Genomic DNA, 20,568 nt, shown 5'->3' on the forward strand with positions numbered 1-20,568 from the left:
CTTTATCTATCGAAACCTCCTAAGCTAAAGTAGATGCTGTGGCTCTCTCCCAAACAGTTCACAGCAGCTCTGCTTTTTCAGACTGGCTGCTAGACATATGTAGCTCACCAAGAAGTCATTAGAGGGAGAGCTGATTTGTATTATGGCACAGGTGGACCAAAACCAATGAACCCACCTACACAAGCCTTAGTCAAGGGGGATCGTGGAGATACAGTGTGTAGGAAATAACATACATGTGAAATGGTTTTACATCCACAAGATATGCAGCTTCATACCTTTGCAGCCGTGCTCTCCTCTTGAAGTGCCAGTAGTTTTTGTTGGTATGCATTAGCTGCCCGTTGATGTTGCTCTGTCAATGCCCTGAGTTGTTCTTGTACCTTGTGCTTCTCAGAAGTCAGTTCTGCTACTTGAATCTGAATAGAAATTGTAAATTGGCTGAAACACTGAAGAAAGGACATTAAGTGGAACCGAAAAGATTTACTAATCCTGTAATCCTGACAGTTTATACCTGTACCCCAGACATGTCTGTGTTAGCAGCTACTTTCATGGCTCTTGTAATACTTCAGAAGCACCTATTCTTATGAATCTATGTTATAATAATAATAATAATAATATTCATTTATATAGCGCCAATGTATTCCGCAGCGCTATGTTGTGCCATTTATTTCTTATTTCTGCTTGAGGTTATCAATGAATAGGCAATTCATTGATAACTTCAAGCAGAAATAAGAAATAAATGGCACAACATAGCGCTGCGGAATACATTGGCAGTATACACACAAGGTCCAGCTGGGTGTTACCAGTTGTGGGGATGCTTGCCCCTGTATAGTCTGAGATTATCCAAACAGTGCTGTCAGTGTCAAACAGTGCATTGACACCCCCCAGCTGGACCTTCATCGACAGTAATTCATTTATCACTTCAAGCAGGAATAATAAAGTAACGGCACAACACACAATCATGAAAATAGATGCTTCAGAATTATTACATGAGGAACAGAGCAGTTTTTGCGGCTCGGATGCGGACCCATTCACTTCAATGGTGAATGGGTCTGCATCCGTTGCTCTGTTCCGTGGCCCCGCAAAAAATATATAACCTGCCCTATTCTTGTCCGTTTGGCGGACAAGAATAGGCAGTTATATCAATGGCTGTCCGTGCCGTTCCACAAATTGCGGACCGCACATGGACGCCACCTGTGTTTTGCGGATCCGCAATTTGCGGACCACAAAACACACAATGGTCATGTGCATGTAGCCTTAGTCACAGTTATTTACACTGGATGATAAATCTGGTGCATGGTTAGATAGTATTCGTTGGCTTACCTTGCAACAGAATTTTACACTAGAATTGTGGCAAGTCACGCCAGAGTCTAGGTGCACTCACATTAGTAAATGTGGGCTGATGTTTCACGTCCAGGTGCAGTTGTCTCTGGTTGGTTTTTAGGTCTAACTTTACACCTATTTGTTGTCTTGGTTTACTCCCAAAAAATGCGCCAACATTTTTGGCACACAACGTCGCATTTAGGGTACGACCCCATGGTTTGGCCAAGCCATGCCCACCCGTGACAGCCAATGGTCACACGATTTTACAGCAAAATCATACTGCCATTGGCTGCTGTAGGTGGGGTTGTCCCCTCAGGCCCTGTTTCTTTCCCATTAAGCCACACCCAAGCCATGCTCCATTATCAAATCATGTCTAAAATTGTTAATAAATGCGGTGCAAGGCATGTACGCCGTTTCTTTTGCTGCAAACTGGGCCAAAACTCTGGGGCTTTTTCAATAGTAAAAAACTTTAATAATCTATCTCCACAAGTCTTGATTAGTATTTTTGTCACCATATCATATAAGCAGCAAACATCTGTATTTTTCATTGATGATAATCATAGTTAACTCAATATATAAGAAAAAACGTAAAATAAATCTATCACCGGGAAAGTCGATGAAAAAACAGGTACAATGCCTCATAGGGCTAGCTCAGCTGAATGTATTGATAATTTTCATAAGGGGGTTATCAGACTGTTTGTAACGGATGACCTCAGGATAGGTCATCAGCATCTGATCGGTGGGGGTCTGACACCCAGGACCCCCACTTATCAGCTGTTTGAGAAGACCCCACTTGAATGGGGCAGAGCTGTGCCTAGGCCACATGACTAATGGTCGTGACATCACTCACCTAGGGTAAGCAGCAAGAGTAGCGCCGGGGCCTTCTCAGAGAGCCAATCGTCAGGGGTTTCAGGTGTGGGACCCCCACCGATCAGATGCTGATGACCTATCCAGAAGATAGGTCATCAGTTACAAACAGTAACAGGTACAATGCTAGCTAAATAAAATGATATCTTTCACTTTGCAATCTATTGCTTCAGTCTGGGAAAAAGTACTTTTAATTCATATGTAAATGAGAAATCAAATGCATCAAAGGCGGGCCCAAGCCATTCAGTGCTCCTCTGTCTTGCTCTGTGAGCCCTTCCCTCTCCTTCTTGATTGACAGGCCCATGACTCTGTCAATAAAGAAAGAGGGGAAGGAGTTGGCAAAGAAAGCAGGAGAAGCATGGGGGTACAGAGTGGCTTGGGCCCACCCTCAGTGCACTTAACTCCTCATTTGCATATAGATTAAAAAAGTACTTTTTCTCGAGAAGGAAGCAATTGCTAAGTGAAAGATATCATTACATTCGGCTGGCATTGTACCTGGTGTAACAGTGAATTTCCTGGTAACAGACCCTATAAACTTTTACTTTATTTGCTGTGATACAAAGCACAGGAAAGATATGAGTTCCCAGCCAAGTTAACAAGTTTACCTTATAGGCTTCCACAAGTTGGTGGCTCGCCTCCAGTTCACCTTTTAGTGAGGCTTGGAGTATCAAATGATCAGATTCCTAGGACAGACAGTAATTAGATCAGAAAACAATGAACCATACAGTAAGTGACAGCAGTGTGCGTGTACTTACCGTCTGCTTACTATCAGCCAGCTCCTTTTTAGTCTTAACCAGCAATTGCTTCATCTTTGTACTCCGCTCCTCATGCTGCTCCAAGGTGGTCTGTAGGGATGCTAGTTAAAGAAATAAAAGAGATGAGGAATTCAAGTTTTAGATTTTAAGTTACAGGTTTGTTTTTTTGTTGTTTAAGTTTTAGATTTTGAGTAAAAATAAATAAATAATCTGCACCAAATCAGTGAATTAATGGTCTTTCCTGTGCATACAATGCACTTTATTAGGCAATGTAAAGTGAATGGTCATAGGTCTGCGTCGGAGGCAATAACAGCAAGTTTCCTCATGATAGTTATTGCTATAGCTGTAAAGTCCTCGGGGAAGATTTATCAAAACTGGTGTAAAGGAAAAACTGGCTAAGGCTAGTTTCACACTAGCAGTACTTTTAGTCCAGACGCCTATCGGCGTGCGCTGCCGTCAGAACACCCCCCCCCCCCCATTATAGTTAATAGGGACGGAGTGGCAGTCCGGCGGGTGAACAGCCTGTCTGATCCGTCCTGCAGCTAGTTCACGTGTGCCCCTGGACTGCCGCTCCGTCCCTATTGACTATAATGGGGCGGGGCGGAGTTCCGGCAGCAGCATGGCAGCGCACGCCGAGAGGCGGCCAGACAAAGTACTGCGTGCAGTACAGCCTACCGGAGTCCCCTGTCGCTAGTGTGAAAGTACCCATAGCAACCAATCAGGTTCTACTTTTCATTTTTCATAGCTCCTTTGGAAAATTAAAGGTGGACTCTAACTGGCTTCTATGGGCAACTAAGCCAGGTTTCCTGTACACCAGTTTTAATTAGAGCAAGCAAAAACTAGCAGCATCTGGTGATGCTTATCCCCAATGAAACCAAAGCAGCAGTCACACACTACTGATATTAAATTATCGTTGGCCATATACATAACATTTTTCATGGAAGAACTAATACTTTACAGGCAGATAATCTCTAGAACTGGCCCAGAAGTGCACCACGCATAAGCAGCATGCTCTCCGTACACTTCTATGGGAGTTTTAAAAAGAGCCGAGCGAGTGTGTTTGGCTATTTCCAGAACTCTCATAGAAGTGAATGGAGAAAGCACTGCGCAAGCATGGCCAATTTACCTCAATGAGAGTTTCAGAAATAGCCAGGCCGGCGGGTGTGGTGAGCCCTTTTTCACTTTGGGGGCCTCGTTCTAGAGACACAGAGGTGAGACTCGCATTGACATTGGGAGATAACCTAGCGCTATGCCACCAGTGAGTGAAATGGGCCACCTTTTTCAAGCAGGCCTGTCTATAAAGGAGTCGGGTAACAAAACTGTCTTGTACACCCAATAGTTATTGAATACATTGAAAGGGAGGCGAAGTTCCAAGAAGAGGGTTAGTAGCTATACAAAAAAAAAATGCTAAGAAATGACCCCCAATAATACCAGAACTGCTAAAATAAATAGCATGAAGCCCATGATGCACATGGTGAGTATACGCAATAAATATTGAGCCTCCTATTAAACGCTAGAAGGCAAAAATCATCACAGTGTAGAAAAAAAAATAATAATCTGCTTTCTGCATTTAGTTGACTGAAATAATACAGTTAGCGCACAATAAACAATACACAGGATTTTCTGCAGAAATCATTAGTGGAACCATTAGTACAGACAATCCACAATATCTGCCTGCCAGGGTACGGGAATGGCTTGTCATAACCGGATGAGATGCTGTCTATTGTAAGCAGTGGAGGAACGTGTGTGGTCAACATATATGAAGAATATGCTTCTTACATATTTCTTCTTGTAGAATATCCTGCCTCTGCTTCTGCGCACGGACCTCCTGCTCCAGCTCCTCCAGCTGGCTGCTCTTGCTGGTAATCTTTTGGTTGAGCTCTTTGACCAAGCGTTCGTAATCAGCCATTTCCATGTCCATCAGTGTGCTCTTCTGTGCATCCTGAGTTATACAATGACCATCAAGACAACAAATATACTATTATACAATAAGTAACAGACATAAGCTTATTGATGAGACGGGGGTTTCAACAAGGATTACTACTTCTCCTTCTGCACCTATAACTTCTGTTTTCCTCACTTCTAAATTTCTCCCTACATTCTCATTTATGGTCTTCCTTTGCTTGAACCTTATCTTATGTTCTGGGGTACAGATAAGGTCTGAATAAGAGTGCTTATGTAATATATTAGAAAATTGTCAAAAATCACAGAAACAGATTAACATCCTGCACAATATAATAAATGAATATGCAGATATTCATGGCTACATTTATAAAAGAGAAATAACAGAAAATAATGCACTAACACAATAGATGCAAACATTATATATGAACTAAGCCCTCACTCTGATATGATAAAATCTGAGACTCTCAGCCAATATATTTTTATCAAAACACATCTGTGCCTGCCTACCTGCACCAAGGTAGTCTCAGTCAGGCAGGACCTACTCTAAACCTACCTATGCCATTGAGCACCTATATTCAGGAGAGCAGACCCTGCAGATATAGTGTGCTGCTCCTTGTTTATAGTATACTCTTGAAGGAGTGGCACCTTCAGGTGTGAATGCGCTTCTATTTTGGGAGCAGCATTTTCTGTGCACTTTTGCCCCACCTATCCCACAGGCGACCTTGATTAGGTGGTACATATCAGTGTGCTTGCTTCTCATTGGGTTGCTTGGAGCACTTAGAGGTAACTAGGAGCAGCACACTATATGTGCAGGGTCTGCTCTCCTGAATGTAGATTCCCAACGGCATAGGTAGGTTTATTACTTTATACTATGAGTCCATGAAGAAGACCTGTCTTATGGGTGAAACGCGTTGATTTTATGCAGGAGGATTACTTGTTTATACATTTTTTTTAAATAAAGAAATAAAGAATCATTGATTTTACTCGCTGGGTCAATTTGGACTTTTTTGCCAAAGTAAGCGAAGGACCTGCCTGACAGACCACCTTGGCACTGGTAGGCGGGCACAGATGTGTTTTGATAAAAAAAATAAAAATAAAAAAATATAATAATATATATATATATATATATATATATATATATATATATATATATATATATAAATATTTTACACATACACACATCTATTGTGCATTATTTTCTGTGATTTTTTTTTATATTAGAAAATTGCGTAACAAGAACCGATTTCCAATACAATTCTTTGTATATATGTAAAGCATCACGTCATATCTGCATTAGGGCATGCTCTATGTCCTTATTCTGTGTTTAATATTCTGTTAAACTCTCTTAATCTCAAGTTACAAAATGTCTCATATTCTTGGCCTGCATTCACATTTCTTTACACTACAAGAGTTAAAATCACTCTGCACCCCATTGCCAGTGTGCGAATTAGCTCTTTCCAAAAATAAGCTGAACCTCCAATGCCACCAGATATAACTTAGCTATCATACAAGTCAATGTTCATACTTTTAAACAGGCCTTGTAGAAATTCCACAAGGAAATTACAGACGTGGTAGCTGCAATTTTTGCACCCAAACGGTTAATAAAGTATATCTGAGATTGGGAGGAAAAGATTCTAATGTATGGGGTTTCATTACCTGTAGGACAACGTATGTGTTGTATGTCATTTTTTGTCTGCATAAACATTATTATTATTATTTTATTTTTTTCTGCATCTTTTAATGGATATATACTATAAATAAAAAAAGAGAAGGGGATATCCCATGAGGCCCTGAGAAAGCGTGACTTCACAAGGAACGTCCGTAGGCCAAGGATTTTTTTTGTCCTCCCTTGTTTATCTGTAATGTGGCATGGATTGCATAAAGCCGTGGAACCAGGACCAGAGAGTGCCACTTTATGTACTCTATGGAAGATGATGAAGAAAAAGCTCCCTCTTTTAATAAGTGTTACCCCAAAGAACCAACCAAAATTGACTAGCGCGCCTACTCCCTACTAAGGAAGTTAGAAAAGTCTCACCTTTCTGACAAGTTCAAAGTCCTGTGTGACTTTGTGGAGCTGTTTTTTCTCTTTCTCGAGCTGCACTTGAAGCTCTTCAATCTGTTTTAGGGCACAGTTATGATCCTGAAAAAAAAAAAAGAGATGCATACATAGTCATTGCTTCACATTAAAGAGGACCTGTCAGCTCTCCTCATACTATATGCATGTTTTAGGAAACACGTTCTCCATAAAATAACACTTCTGAAGCATCTTATCTTAGAATTCTGCATTGTCCTGTTCCTCTGTTATTTCTCCTGGAAATGTGTCACTACGCTGATCAGCGAGTGCATTTCCCTGGGAGCATATTTAGTGTAAAAGTTTGCAACACAATTTTACGCTCCTCTCGCCATTTATCCCTTAGTGGAAAGGGATGGGTCCTCCCACTGTCCGACCGATCTACTTTATTTCAGCTGAGTTCATTTCCATCAGTGATTGTGAGCCAAAACAAGTAGTGAAACCTACACGGAGAAGGAAACATGTCCTCCTGTTCTGCACCAAGTTTTGGCTCCCAATAACTAATGGAAATAACTGACCAAATCACTGAAGTGTGAACCCAGCCTATAGCTCAGAGCTACGCCAGCTCATGGATGGTGCATATTTGCTTTTCTGGTGCACTCACTACTAGAAGATGTGGCACATTTATTAGGAGGCCTTATCTAGAATAACTCAGCATTTCATCCATCATCGCACTTCTACTGTGCACATTTACCTTCACTTTCTGTTCTTTTATCAATCTCTCAGCTTCCAAATCTCTCTCTAATGCAGCTTTCGTTTTCTGACTTTCCAGAATTTGAGCTTCAAGTAACTTGTTGTTGGACTGCAAGGTTTCCAAACGGGTCACTAGGTCTTCATGGACAGAGTTCATTTTTTCTTGCTGAAATACAATGGCAATTGGTTTAAATATAATATGGCACTGGTTGTGCCTTGTCTGCTTTAGTAAGTAATTGCATTTTATGTGAAGTGACCATTCTGGAGCATCTAGTCATAGGACTATGTTGTGCCATAGTTATAACACTCCTACAAAACATTAATAAATGAGCTGCCACCTGGGCGTGTGTCCCTGCAGAGTCCGACATTATCCAGTGTTGGACTGTTCCGCGGCAGACCCCCCCAACATCTGGTAACACTCAAATGGCAATTCCTTCCTAAACTTCAAGCATTAGAGGAATGGCACAACACAGAATCATTTGGAAAAAGTGTTCCAGAATTAGTTATCACATGGGGAATGCAGGAAGAGACATGTTAGAAGAGGAGATAGGTGTTCTTTAAATTGCAGCCACAACAGTATGTGATGGCTGGGGCGCTAATAACCAATATCCGGATCAGACTTTAGAATGCCCCAGTAGGTATTAAGAATCTGCTGTACCTCAACGTGTGCAGTATCAAAGGTAGCAATGATTCGGGGGACATCATCTCCATCTGGTCTTGATCTGGGGCTCAATAGGGTATCCCTATTGCTTCTCAAAGCATGCTAATGAGCCTCATGGAGGATTTTGGGTGGATAGCCCCGCCTTGTAAACCTGCCTTGGAGGTCTATCGCAGCCACCTGGTATTTATCGAGTGAGCTGCAGTTGCGTTGTGTCCTAAGGTACTGGCCTTTTGGTATCCCTTTTTTTCAATGAATAGGGATGCCAGCTATTCCAGTAAAGCAAAGTGTTAGTGGCAGTGGGTTTTTGGAAAATATTGCTCACAATATTTCCATCTTATCCCCTCGCAATTCTGAGATCTAGAAACATGATTTTGTCACTGTGGATCTCTGCTGTAAAGAATAGACCATGTTCATTGAGGTTTAGTGATTGAACAAACCCTTGGAATTGAAGTTCACTTCCATCCTTCTCTCTCTCTAATAATTGTATATTAAAATAACAGTACAGTGGTATCATAGGTGACCTGTTAGACCGCCTTGCTTATTCAGCGGCACAACTAATGGACTGGTTTAAATCACATACATCTGTCCCATCTGGGATATGGTTACCTGTTAGTGTCCAGTATGGGAAGTGATGACTATCATAATCCCCATTTCAATCCTAAACCTGGTCCCTCACCATCTTTTTGCATCATCCACCTACTTGTCTCATTTGTCAGCCCATCCACCCTGCTGGGAACTGGTAGGGAACAGAGTGTACACCTTAGCTCTGGCCCCGTGACCGTCCCCCTCAGCTTGATTGGGTCTGCCTCCTCAAGTGGGCGGAGTAATGTCCATTTAAGGCATAGATGTCAGCGCACACGCTACGGTCATACCAGAGGCTGACATGCTTCCTCCCAGCATCAGAGGAGGTTGCGTATTGTTTGACACGTGTGCCTGTTAGTGCCTAGCGAATGCGCAGACCCCACAATCAGTGGAGGCTGCTCTAGTTCCTTGCAGCCTCTGAGTGTTCAGCAACCTCCCTCCATCACAGGAGGTCGCTGTATGTGTAGGATGTGAGCGCTAGTCAGGTGGCTTCCACCGAGATAGAAAATCATCTAGTGGAGCCACGCTGCGAGACTGTTCTAGAAATTGACACAGTCTGCCTTACCTGGTAAGCGGGTCCTATTGCTGCAGCAGTTGAGTGCCAGCTGTCTAGGCTTTCCTTACCCGGTTGCATGTCACTATTACATCGTTACAGCTTAGTCCACAGCAACTACGTACGCAACACCCCCGAAACGGGTTCCATGCAATTGTCATACATCTATCTAAACTCCTGATGATTAAGTCCCACACTGGTGAAACGCGTTGAGTGAAATATGATAGAGTTAAACGAGACAAACAAACTTCACATTTGTCTCACACAGTCCTGGTGCATCTTATCAAGTACCCACACCAGATCTAGAATTATATAACTCCAAGGCATTGGGGTTCACATTTTATATTATTAGATCTACCTGGGTACATGTTCTATTTTCACCCTGAGATAGTAGGATCAAATACATAATCAGTTGATCCATAGAGTCACTGCTCTTGCGATACGACGCATATCGCAAGAAGCAATCTCCAACTCTGGATGTACGTCTTTTATGCCCTCATACACAATAACACCACAACCAGAATTGGCATTTAGTGCCTTGCTATAGGCACAGTGTCTGATAGGCTAATGCTTGTGATACAAGGGGCTTTCCGCCCACGTTAGGTTTTAGCATGTATTCAATTAAATAATTTATTTTAGGTTTTAGTATCCAGACAAGCAACGAGATATCTGTATGTGCAAAAGAATAGAGAAGGGATGAAAGCATCAGAGAAGTTGTACTCATTGCAGAAAATAAAAGATTAGAAAGTAATCACAGAACCACAAACCATTTCTATCCCCACTAGCTACACCTAGATTCTGTCAGCAAGTTACATTATCGTAGCCTATTTGCAAACCAGAATGCAACAGGACACACCGACTGTTCCTGTACAGCGCTGCCAAGATATTCTGCAAGCTGCAGCGCAAACTACACAGCAAAATAATAAATAATAACTAGGCCGTGTAACTAGAAGAGCTGACAAAAAACACATTCGTGTAATCCGAATGCAGGAAACAATCTCTTCTTGTCTTTTCTGCACAATAATATTCTTTTCATATATTTGGCTCCTCTTAACCTTTTTAATCGTTGAACTGACCAAAGAGAAGCCACTTCTGCGGCTGAACCCAAGACTCAGACACAAAAATACGGACTGCCAAAAGACAGACGATCAGGCTGTTCTGTCCTCGGGTCTGGCTGGATGGCTTCCAAGGTACTGAAGTCAGAAGATGACCACATGATAGAAGAAGAAATCCTCTCAATGCATTCTCTAATCTTAAAGCTTATTGCTCTTCCTTTTAACAGGATCATTACGGTGCATAAAGCCAATAGTTTTACTGAACAGTATGGGGGAGATTTATCAAGACTGGAGTTTCCATACGCCAGCCTTCATCTGCTCTACGCTGGAGTAAGACGCTCCTCATTTATTAAGAGGCAGATGCCAATTAATAAATTAGGTGCCTCTCTGGTACTCTGTGGACCAGAAACTCCAATCCATAGACTTGAGCTATAACTGACACCAGTTTGTGACCTAAGTTATAGTAAATCCAGTGGGCCGCGATAGGTCCTGGCCCCTTCTTGCCACTTTAAAAATAAGTGTTGAGAAATACAAAAATTTGCAAATTATGGTGCAAATATAGTGTGCACCATAATCTGTGACTTTTTTTTTTACGCATAAAGGCTTTGAGAAATGCTCCTCTATATGTTTTGACACAATATATTCAATGTATATGCTAAGCACACACATTTATACAGTAAGTATACACAATACTCTATATCAGGGATGGCCAACCTGCAGCTCTCCAGCTGTTGCAAAACTACAACTCCCATCATGCCCAGCTCTATAGCTATCAGCCTACAGCAGAGCATGATGGGATTTGTAGTTTTACAACAGCTGGAGAGCCACAGGTTGGCCTTTCCATGCTCTATTATCTCAACATAGTTACTGGTTAGGCTCTCTTCCCACTAGCATCATGGAGCCATAATAGTAATGCCATGGGTGTTTTCAAATGGATACCTGCACATTCAGGGGAACCGCTTTAAGCCAGACACACATGAGCGAGTTCAATGTCAGAAACTTGCAGCGTTTCAGCGTGAGGCCCTGTTCTGACCTCCGGTCATCTGACAGGATTGAACAGTGTTATAATGATTTATAATATTGTGCGTCTCTGAGACCTAGAATCTATTGTATTACATTGACAGCAATAGGTCAATGTAATTCAGTACATTCCAGGACTCTCAGGGTCACAAGGCATTATTTATCAGTATAATGCTGTGCCACCATGTCAAAGGAGCGGAGGTCAGAATGGGACCTCACACTAACACCCGCTGCCAGTTTCTTCCATTGGTCGCTCATGTGGGTCTTGCCTTAGGTCAGCCTGGATTCCTGTACTTTTAAAGGGATTGGCCAGTTTGTAGGAAGGTTTCCTAAAAGGCCATAAACTGTGCCCATAAATTGGGGCAGAGTCAACTAAAAAGTATTTATACCTTACTCCTGCTCTGCAACTGAAGGCTCCCTTAATGCCCATTCCAAAATTTTGGTCTCCACATCCTTAAGGGTAAGACGGCGACAATCATGTGATTTACTAATGTGACCACTTCTTTAGATGTTCTTGACATCTACTTCAGCGCAAGTGCTGAAGTAAAGCCAACAGTGTCCAGCGCATGTGCAGATTACAGGAGATTCCACTGTCTGCATCTGCTCATGTGCTGGCGCATTCAAATATTGAAGAGTACCTCTGCAGAACCAGAAGCCAACAGCTAGGGAAGCATTTACCTGGGTAGATCATATGCCCACCACCATCTTCTGTCCTATAAAAGTGGAGCCGGCCAGTACCCATATATAGGCATCAGGGGCCTTCAATTACAGATCTGGAGTAAAGTAGAAAGCTTATTTGTATGTGCCACAACTTCTATGTCCTTTTTGGAAATCTTCCTATAGAGGTGACCCACCCCTTTAAATGGCACGAATTGTGCGGTAAACAGCAGTCAGAAACATCAAAAACGCTAATGTGAACTGGGCATTACGAACATTGCTAATGTTAAAAAAAGGACTCGCCTCTAACATGGCAGTTCTCCGCTGACGAGAAAGCTCTTCTAGCTGGTGCTCTGTGGATCGGACCTTCTCCTTCTCCAGTTCCAGCAGCTCCACTTGTCGGTCATACTCTACTAAAAGATTCTACAGGAATATAACTGAAAATTAACACTCAAAGGGTGGAACACCGAGTGACAGACATCATTGCAGATACCAGGATTACAGCATTGCCAGCTTATTCTAATGTGGTCTCATTAAGGCTATGTTCTGACAGCAGATATTTCACTTACAGCATATTAACACTGAATATTCTGCAAAAATCCAAGGCTAACCCTCTGATGATTTACTGTTGTACATTGATCAAATCTACAAATGGATTTAGTCCCACTAAATGAACACATCAATTATTTTTTTTTCTGCACACAGCTTTATAACCCATGCTGTATGATCTGAGGTGTGGATTCCCAAGCCTTGTGAGCATACTCCATGTGGTGGAAGAAACGCCAAATTCTGCATAAAAATCTCCAGTGTGAGACCAAACTGCTTATTATTACAAATAACACATCACAGATTCATGTCCTTGAATGTAAAATCACATAAGTATATATGCGTTATACCTGATAACTTTCTGCACCTTGAACAACATCCTTCATGGAAGACATCAGCTGCTGCTTTTCTGCTCTTGCGCGCTCTAACTCTTCTTTTATGGAGAGGACCTTAGTGGAAATCAGCATAAAACATGAGACTAGTTTAAAGGGGTCCTCCAGGCTTTTACTATCCTCAGGATAGGTCATCAATATCAGCTCGGTGGGGGTCCAACACCTGGCACCCTCACGGATGAGGGGCACAAAAGGGAAGGAGCATGCGTGCCATCTCCCTTCTTTCTTCCTGCTCGCCATAGACATAGCAGCAGCGAGCAGGAAGAGAGAAGGGAGACGTCATGCGTACAGCTGATCAGCGGGGGTGCCAGGTCATTAATATTAAAAGCCCGGAGAACCCCTTTAAGATTATAGAAGCACATATGGCAGAATTGCATGGAATTTCAAATCATGCAGACTTTCTGTTGAAGAGGGTTTACATTGAGTTGTCCAATTTCTATCAACAGTATCAAGACCTCCATACTCTTCTGGGCATTAAATAAAATGATCGAGTGCAGTTACCTTCTGAAGACCGGAGTTCCACATAATCTGGCCACATGACATGACTATGAACAATCATGATCATGATCCCACTGTGAGACTCACAGGTCCTATCTGACTATGTCCTGAAGCATCCTCATGCTCAGTTAGGAGCTGCGTTTCGGTAGATGAACAAATCCGACTCAGCCGTGGTTTCTAGGGTAGTAGATTGTGGGTCACATGCTTGCTAAGGGGCTTTGTGGCATTGCTGTTTGCATGCTCCTCTTATAGTGCAATATCAGACAATTTGTTATCACGCTTGGTGTACAGCGATTCTGTTCTAACAGATTCTTTTTGAATAATATTCTCAAAATTAACTACTAAATAAAATATCAACATCTCAACTCTTAATATGAATGGTCGCCAGCCCAGTAGTGTCACATGGTCTTCTTGGCAGCTACAGATGCTGAAAAAAGTGGACCACTGACCTGAAGAGGGCAGTATTCAGATTGTACAAGAGTCAACAGAATGCATCAATTGACTAGAAACCTATCGGCTTGAGTAGAAGTAACACTGAGAAGTGGAAAAAGCGTTAGGGCTGTTTCACACGAGCGGATGCCGTGCGTGACATCCGCTGCGTGAATGACAGCCAAGACCCGATGCAGACTGCAGAGGCACGGAGCATTGACATGACTGATAATGCTCCGTGCCTCTCTGTGATCTCTTTACTACGAAATCACAATGACAACTTTATCTCACTGTGATTTCGTAGTAAAGAGGTTACAGAGAGGCACGGAGCATTATCAATCATGTTAATGCTCCGTGTTTCTGCTGTCCGCATCGGGTCTTGGCTGTCAGTCACGGAGCGGATGTCACGCACGGCATCCGCTCGTGTGAAACAGCCCTTCGGGATTAGCAGGGAAACTGTCTTTAAAAACTGCCAAAAACCTATAGCTTTTTTAAAGCTTTTTGCCAAAATTAGAAAAAAAACTGACTAAATGGAGGGCGTGGTATAAAATAAACCCGCTGCCGCTCCAGCCATCCACATAGAACTTGCTGCAGTGATGACATGCTACAGCCAATCCCTGGCCTCAGAAGGGTATGGCTCCAGACCGCTGAGGTGATAGCTCAGAATAATGGACTCTTTACCTCCTTTCTTTTGGCATCCAGCTCCTTCTTTCCTTTAATAGCAACTGCTTTAATCTTATTGCACTTCTCATCTTTTTCCTTAGATTCTCGCTCTAGCTTTTCTGGTAATGAATAAAATAAAAATAAAAAGTTGATGAAATTTGTGCAAAATAATGGCAATTCCATTTAGAATAAAGGTAATAAAATCCTACAGGCTAACGAGGCCAGCTTTATCTGCCATGTAGAATTACCATTCATATCTAGGTGTAGTGCACATGATATGGTAGAAGACCTGTGACCTATTACTCTGTAGCCAATTCTCTTCCATGACTTACTGCAGATGAACAGTGTCTCACGGTTACCAATTTTTAATTCAGACAAGGGAAATGGAAAGAAAAAAGTGAAATAAAATAAATAATATTATGTCATATGAACCAAATACAGTGCAGCGTGAACCAGACAGTCTGAGCTTGACAGCAATGAGGTGAACCTGTCACATTGTACATATAATCCCATCTGTGAGCAGCAGGTTTTATCCTTCATTTAAACCCCTACACTTTCTATACTTAAGGATAACTGTCATTTTTTTTTTTTTTGGAGTATTGGATTGTGGTGATTAATATCTCCTTGGTGGCCCTATTTCAACTTTTCACTGTGTATTCAATTACCCCTTAATTCCACATTTTTGTTCCCTGTAATGCCCACTTTTACCTGTGCTTAAAATAGGGTTGCTAGGCATGGTCCGTCTATGTGTTGAAGGACGGAGGACGCAGAAGCACGCTGCGTGCAAGGTCAGATTACAGACAGCCAGGGACTGTAAGTAAATGATTACAGCCAGGTCCTCCCCAGCAGCTGATAACAGTGCCTGGGCTGTGTGCACTTCTCCCTGTCCCTGTGCTTGGCAGACGCTCCCTCACTCAGCAGAGCTGGAGAATGCAGAGTTGAAGCAGCGCAGACCAGGGAAGGGAGATCTGCCGTCTGCTCAGTGTATAAATGAAAGCAACATGTGGTAAGAGGACCCCTTTGTGCTGCAGGAGATTAACCCTTTAGGGGGAGGGCTCTGGTTACTGACACTTTTGGGGGGCTATTGTTACTGGATAGTGAGGGCAGGCGGGATTAGCCTCAGGGTGAGGGCAGTGGCGGCCAAATTGCAGTGTTATGCAGACTGGTTGCTAAGGGCTGAATCTTATTAAATATGGGGTAAGTCAGTCTATTAGTAACTGATTCTGGAATATCATGTTATTAGTAACTACATATATGAAAATTGAAATTAGGGACTAAATGTGACAGTTATCTTTTAAGAAACATAGAATGTGTCGGCAGATAAGAACCATTTGGCCCATCTAGTCTGCCCAATATACTAAGTACTATGGATAGCCCCTGACTCTATCTTATATAAAGGATGGCCTTATGCCTATCCCATGCATGCTTAATCTCCTCCACTGTATTTGCAGCTACCACTTCTGCAGGAAGGCTATTCCATGCATCCACTACTCTCTCAGTAAAGTAATACTTCCTGATATTACTTTTAAACCTTTGCCCCTCTAATTTAAAACTATGTCCTCTTGTAGCAGTTTTTCTTATTTTAAATATTCTCTCCTCTTTTACCTTGTTGATTCACTTTATCTATTTAAAAGTTTCTATCATATCCGCTCTGCCTCGTCTTTCTTCCAAGCTATACATGTTAAAGGTCCTTTAATCTTTCCTGGTAAGTTTTATCCTGCAATCCATGTACTAGTTTAGTAGCTCTTCTCTGAACTCTCTCCAAAGTATCAATATCCTTCTGGAGATATGGTCTCCAGTACTGCGCACAATACTCCAAATGAGGTCTCACTAGTGCTCTGTAGAGCGGCATGAGCACCTCCCTCTTTCTACTGGTAATGCCTCTCCCTATACACCCAAGAGACTACTGGTTGATCCCAATTCTGCTAGCAATTGTCAGGAACTGCTCGCTAGCGGAGGAGAGGAGGCCACCGCTATGACATGCAGCGATCTCCTCCGCAGCACAGGGAGGAGTGATCGCTATTCCATCGCTCGTCCCAATGCTGTCCAGTTGTTTGCCGGCAGCAGATTGTGATTAGATACTACGATCTGTCGCCAACAATAATATTTAAAACCTGTCAAAAGATTTGGACTGCCCGATGAATGAGCGTTTGCTGGGTTATCGGTGGAAGTATTACACTGCCAGATCATCGCTAATAAGCGTTCACTGGCCCGACAATCGCCTGGTGTAATACAGGCTTCAGCGACTGCCAGCTATCTCTATATGCAGTCATACAGGGAAGGCTGTCTATCACAGAGTAGGACCACCCACTGGACTCCTAGCATTGAAAGAGCATGGGTTTAAATGAATGAAATGCAAGTTATACTGAATCCTTTACCACCAAATTATAATTAGATCTGTTCAGCTCCTGCTGCTCTATAACATGCTGTCTGCAGATCAGACATCATTGTTCAATGCGACAACGTCCCTTAAAATTCCTCCAAAGTGAAGTAAAAAAATTGTCATAAGCATGCTACATAGGTTACAGTTGTCCATTCACTTCAAAAGGCAGAACACTAAAAGCTCGAGCCTCACAACAGCGGAAGAGGGCGGCCATGCAGTGATAAGGATTATGTACGGTTTTATGGAGGGTGTCTGCTTCTAGCTTTGTATGTGATGTGAATTCCAGAACATCTGATCATCTGTCTTTTTTTTTACAGTAAAATTTGGTTACAGTGTATAATAGATAAAATCTAAGTTGTTTATAAAAGCTATATACAGTGGGCAGATATTCTAAGGATTGCATTGCAAAACAGTCTCAGCCAAATGTATTAAGAGGCTGAGGCCAAGAGGTGGAGTAGATTTAAACTATACACCAGTATAGGCCTCACGCACGCGACTAAGCATTTTGCGGACCGCAGTGCATGTGCTGCCTGCATTACACTGCGGACTCATTGACCTCAATGGGTCAGCGGTGTGCATTTTGCAGACAAGAACATGTTCTATCACTTGCGGAACAGACATACGCATGTTCTTTTGAAAAGGGATAGAACATGCTTCTTATATACAAAAGTGCAGACTGCAAATCCACTGGATCCATAAAAAATGCGGACAGCTTCCGTATTTTGTGCCCCGCCAAATGCATCAGGCCTTAGGCCTCTTGCACATGACCGTATGGCTTTTTTAAGTATTTTGCTGTCCGCAAAAAACACAGATGATGTCCGTGTGCATTCAGTTTTTTGCGGAACGGAACAGCTGGCCCCTGATAGAACAGTACATGATGGATCATGTGACGGACCATGTGATGAACGTAGTGACATCATCAAAGGCCCTATTCCTCACAAAAAAAAGACGAGAAGAGATGCCGGCTGCGCGAACAAGTGGATTAAGGCGAGTTAAATTATTTAAAAAAACATTTTTTTAACCCCTCCAGCCCTATTGTACTATGCATTCTGTATTCAGAATGCTATTATTTTCCCTTATAACCATGTTATAAGGGAAAATAATAACGATCGGGTCCCCATCCCAATCGTCACCTAGCAACCGTGTGTGAAAATCGCACCGCCTCCGCACTTGTTTGCAGATGCTTGCGAATTTCGCGCAACCCCATTCATTTCTATGGGGCCTGCGTTGCGTGAAAAACTCACAATATAGAGCATACTGCGATTTTCACGCAGCGCACAAGTAATGCGTGAAAATCACTGCTCATGTGCACAGCCCCATAGAAATGAATGGGTTCAGATTCAATGCGGGTGCAATGTGTTCACCTCACGCATTGCACCCGCGTGGAAATCTCGCCCGCGCAAGAGGGGCCTAACACTTGTAAATTAGAAGAATAACTATTCACACGTGTATTTATGTACCTATTTTATTTTGAAGATCTTCTATAAGAGATTTCTGTTGAAGATCCAAAGATTTTGAAAGCAAATCCTAAAAAAGAGAACATAAAGAATAACCGTTTTTAAGAGGTTGAGACAGGTGTTCTAGTGAATGTAAATGCTCTGCATTCAATGCAAAAACCTGAAGACCCATTGACACAGTAAACATTACATCTCAAGCTCTTAATATGCATTACGCTTTTCACATTCCAGTAAGTGCCAATAAATGTATGATAACTGGCGGTGCACAGATGAATAAACTGTACGAGCACCAAAAGAACAGTTTGTATTCAGCATCAAAAAATCCATTTCTGAGATGAGCTTTCCGAACAAGCCCACAAATGTTAATGTCCTCTTCCTAAAATTAAGTTGTGTTGTTAAATATACATGGCAATTGCTTAAAGGGAGTCTTTCACCCAATCTGAGCGTTTTAGACCGCTCGGATCAGGTTATAGACTCTTTGACCCTCATTACAATCGTACCTTTCTCTTCTGTGTCCCTCAGTGTTATTTTCATTATCTGGACGAGGGACACAGAAGAGAAAGGTACGATTGTAATGAGGGTCAAAGAGTCTATAACCTGATCTGAGCGGTCTAAAACGCTCAGATTAGGTGAAAGACTCCCTTTAAGCCAAAGGTTTCTTCATGTTTGCATTTTCATTTTTCTTCCCGGAGCCATATCTTTTTTTATTTTTCTGTTCACATAGCCATATGAGGGCTTGTTTTTTGTGGAACAAAGTTGTACTTTCTAAAGCCACCGTTTAACATGGCATACAGTCTAGTGGGTGGCGAAATTGGGGGGGAAAAAATAAATAAAAATCTACTCAATTCCACCACAGTTTTACATGTTTTGTTCCCTATGTGGCAAAACTGACCTGTGCCCTTCATTCTCTGGGTCAGTACGATTACAAAGATACCACACATGTGTAGGTTTTTTTTGTGTTTCAATACAAAAAAAAAAAAATAAACTTTGAAAATGTCTTTTTATTTTTTTTACCTAGTCATTTTCTGACCCCATAACTTTATAGTTATGTGTGAGGGCTCATTTTTTTGCAGGACGATCTGTTGTTTTTATTTATACCATTTTGGAGTGTGTGACTCTTTGATCCCATTTTATAAAAAATATTTGGGTAAGGGTGGGTTCACACTTAGGGATTCCGTTACGGCTTTCCGTTATAACACGGAAGGACGGATCCGTTCTTCTGGCCCTAGACTTTAAAAGGCATTCCGTTTTCTATCCGTCCTAATAGAAGTCTATAGGAATCAAAACGGATCCTTCTGGGTCCCGCTATGCAAGACGGAAAACAAAGTCTTGTTGACAGCAGAGACCCGCTGGCTATGGGCCCCATGTACGGCACTGGGAGCATAAGGTATAAAAAGGACCAGTAACCTCTCCTGACATCTCTGTTTTAGTAACTACTTGCATTCCCATGTAATAATTCTGGAGCATCTATTCTTAGGATTCTGTGTTGTGCCTTTTATTAATAAATCTACAACTGGTTGTTCCCTGCACAGTATCACTCTGGCAGCACTGACACACACCACCTCCTCTGGTAACAGCCAGTTGTAGAAGGAATAAAACTTCTACTAGTAATAAGTAGTAGTTTTATAAAAAGATGCTCCAGAATTATTATTGAATGCGGAATAAAATTATTGTCAGGAGAGGTGACAGGCCCATTTTAAGAAAAATTCCCTGATGTAATTATATGAGATTTGCTGCCATTAGCAGCTGAAGCAAAACGTAGCCCAAAAACCTATTCCTATGAAACTGGTCCTAGTGACAGTGATGTGATGCGAATAAATCTCTGTACTGCGCTGCAAAATACGTTGGCACCATATAAGCTACAGAAAATTTTAAAAATTGCGGAAGCAAGTTTAAAATGTCACAAAGCCCTATGTGTCAAATATTTTCTGATGCTGATTTTGCTGCAGGTCTGCAAAGAATAAAATTGAAAAAAATATTAGTAAATAAGAATGAAAAGCAATGGCTTTCCTGTAAAACAAGCCTACTGTAGATCTGAAAATCTTCAGCATGCTCATATTT

The 20,568-nt window shown here is 42.0% G+C and overlaps 1 protein-coding gene across 3 annotated transcripts in view; it reads right to left on the bottom strand.

Annotated features, from left to right (window-relative positions):
* Positions 1–20,568, bottom strand: part of GCC2 (GRIP and coiled-coil domain containing 2) — a 64,351-nt gene that overhangs the window by 23,771 nt on the left and 20,012 nt on the right. For all 3 annotated transcript variants that reach the window (XM_044283636.1, XM_044283635.1, XM_044283637.1), the window contains exons 7-16: positions 18,511–18,577; positions 14,686–14,786; positions 13,036–13,134; positions 12,443–12,562; positions 7,613–7,777; positions 6,883–6,987; positions 4,722–4,884; positions 2,943–3,043; positions 2,793–2,870; positions 276–413 (exon numbers count right to left, since the gene is read on the bottom strand). In XM_044283636.1, the coding sequence (XP_044139571.1) occupies positions 276–413; positions 2,793–2,870; positions 2,943–3,043; positions 4,722–4,884; positions 6,883–6,987; positions 7,613–7,777; positions 12,443–12,562; positions 13,036–13,134; positions 14,686–14,786; positions 18,511–18,577 (1,137 nt within the window). The remainder of the gene's footprint in view (positions 1–275; positions 414–2,792; positions 2,871–2,942; positions 3,044–4,721; positions 4,885–6,882; positions 6,988–7,612; positions 7,778–12,442; positions 12,563–13,035; positions 13,135–14,685; positions 14,787–18,510; positions 18,578–20,568) is intronic.

Source organism: Bufo gargarizans, chromosome 3 (genome assembly GCF_014858855.1).
Source record: "Bufo gargarizans isolate SCDJY-AF-19 chromosome 3, ASM1485885v1, whole genome shotgun sequence".
In the NCBI taxonomy this organism is placed as follows: Eukaryota; Metazoa; Chordata; class Amphibia; order Anura; family Bufonidae; genus Bufo; species Bufo gargarizans.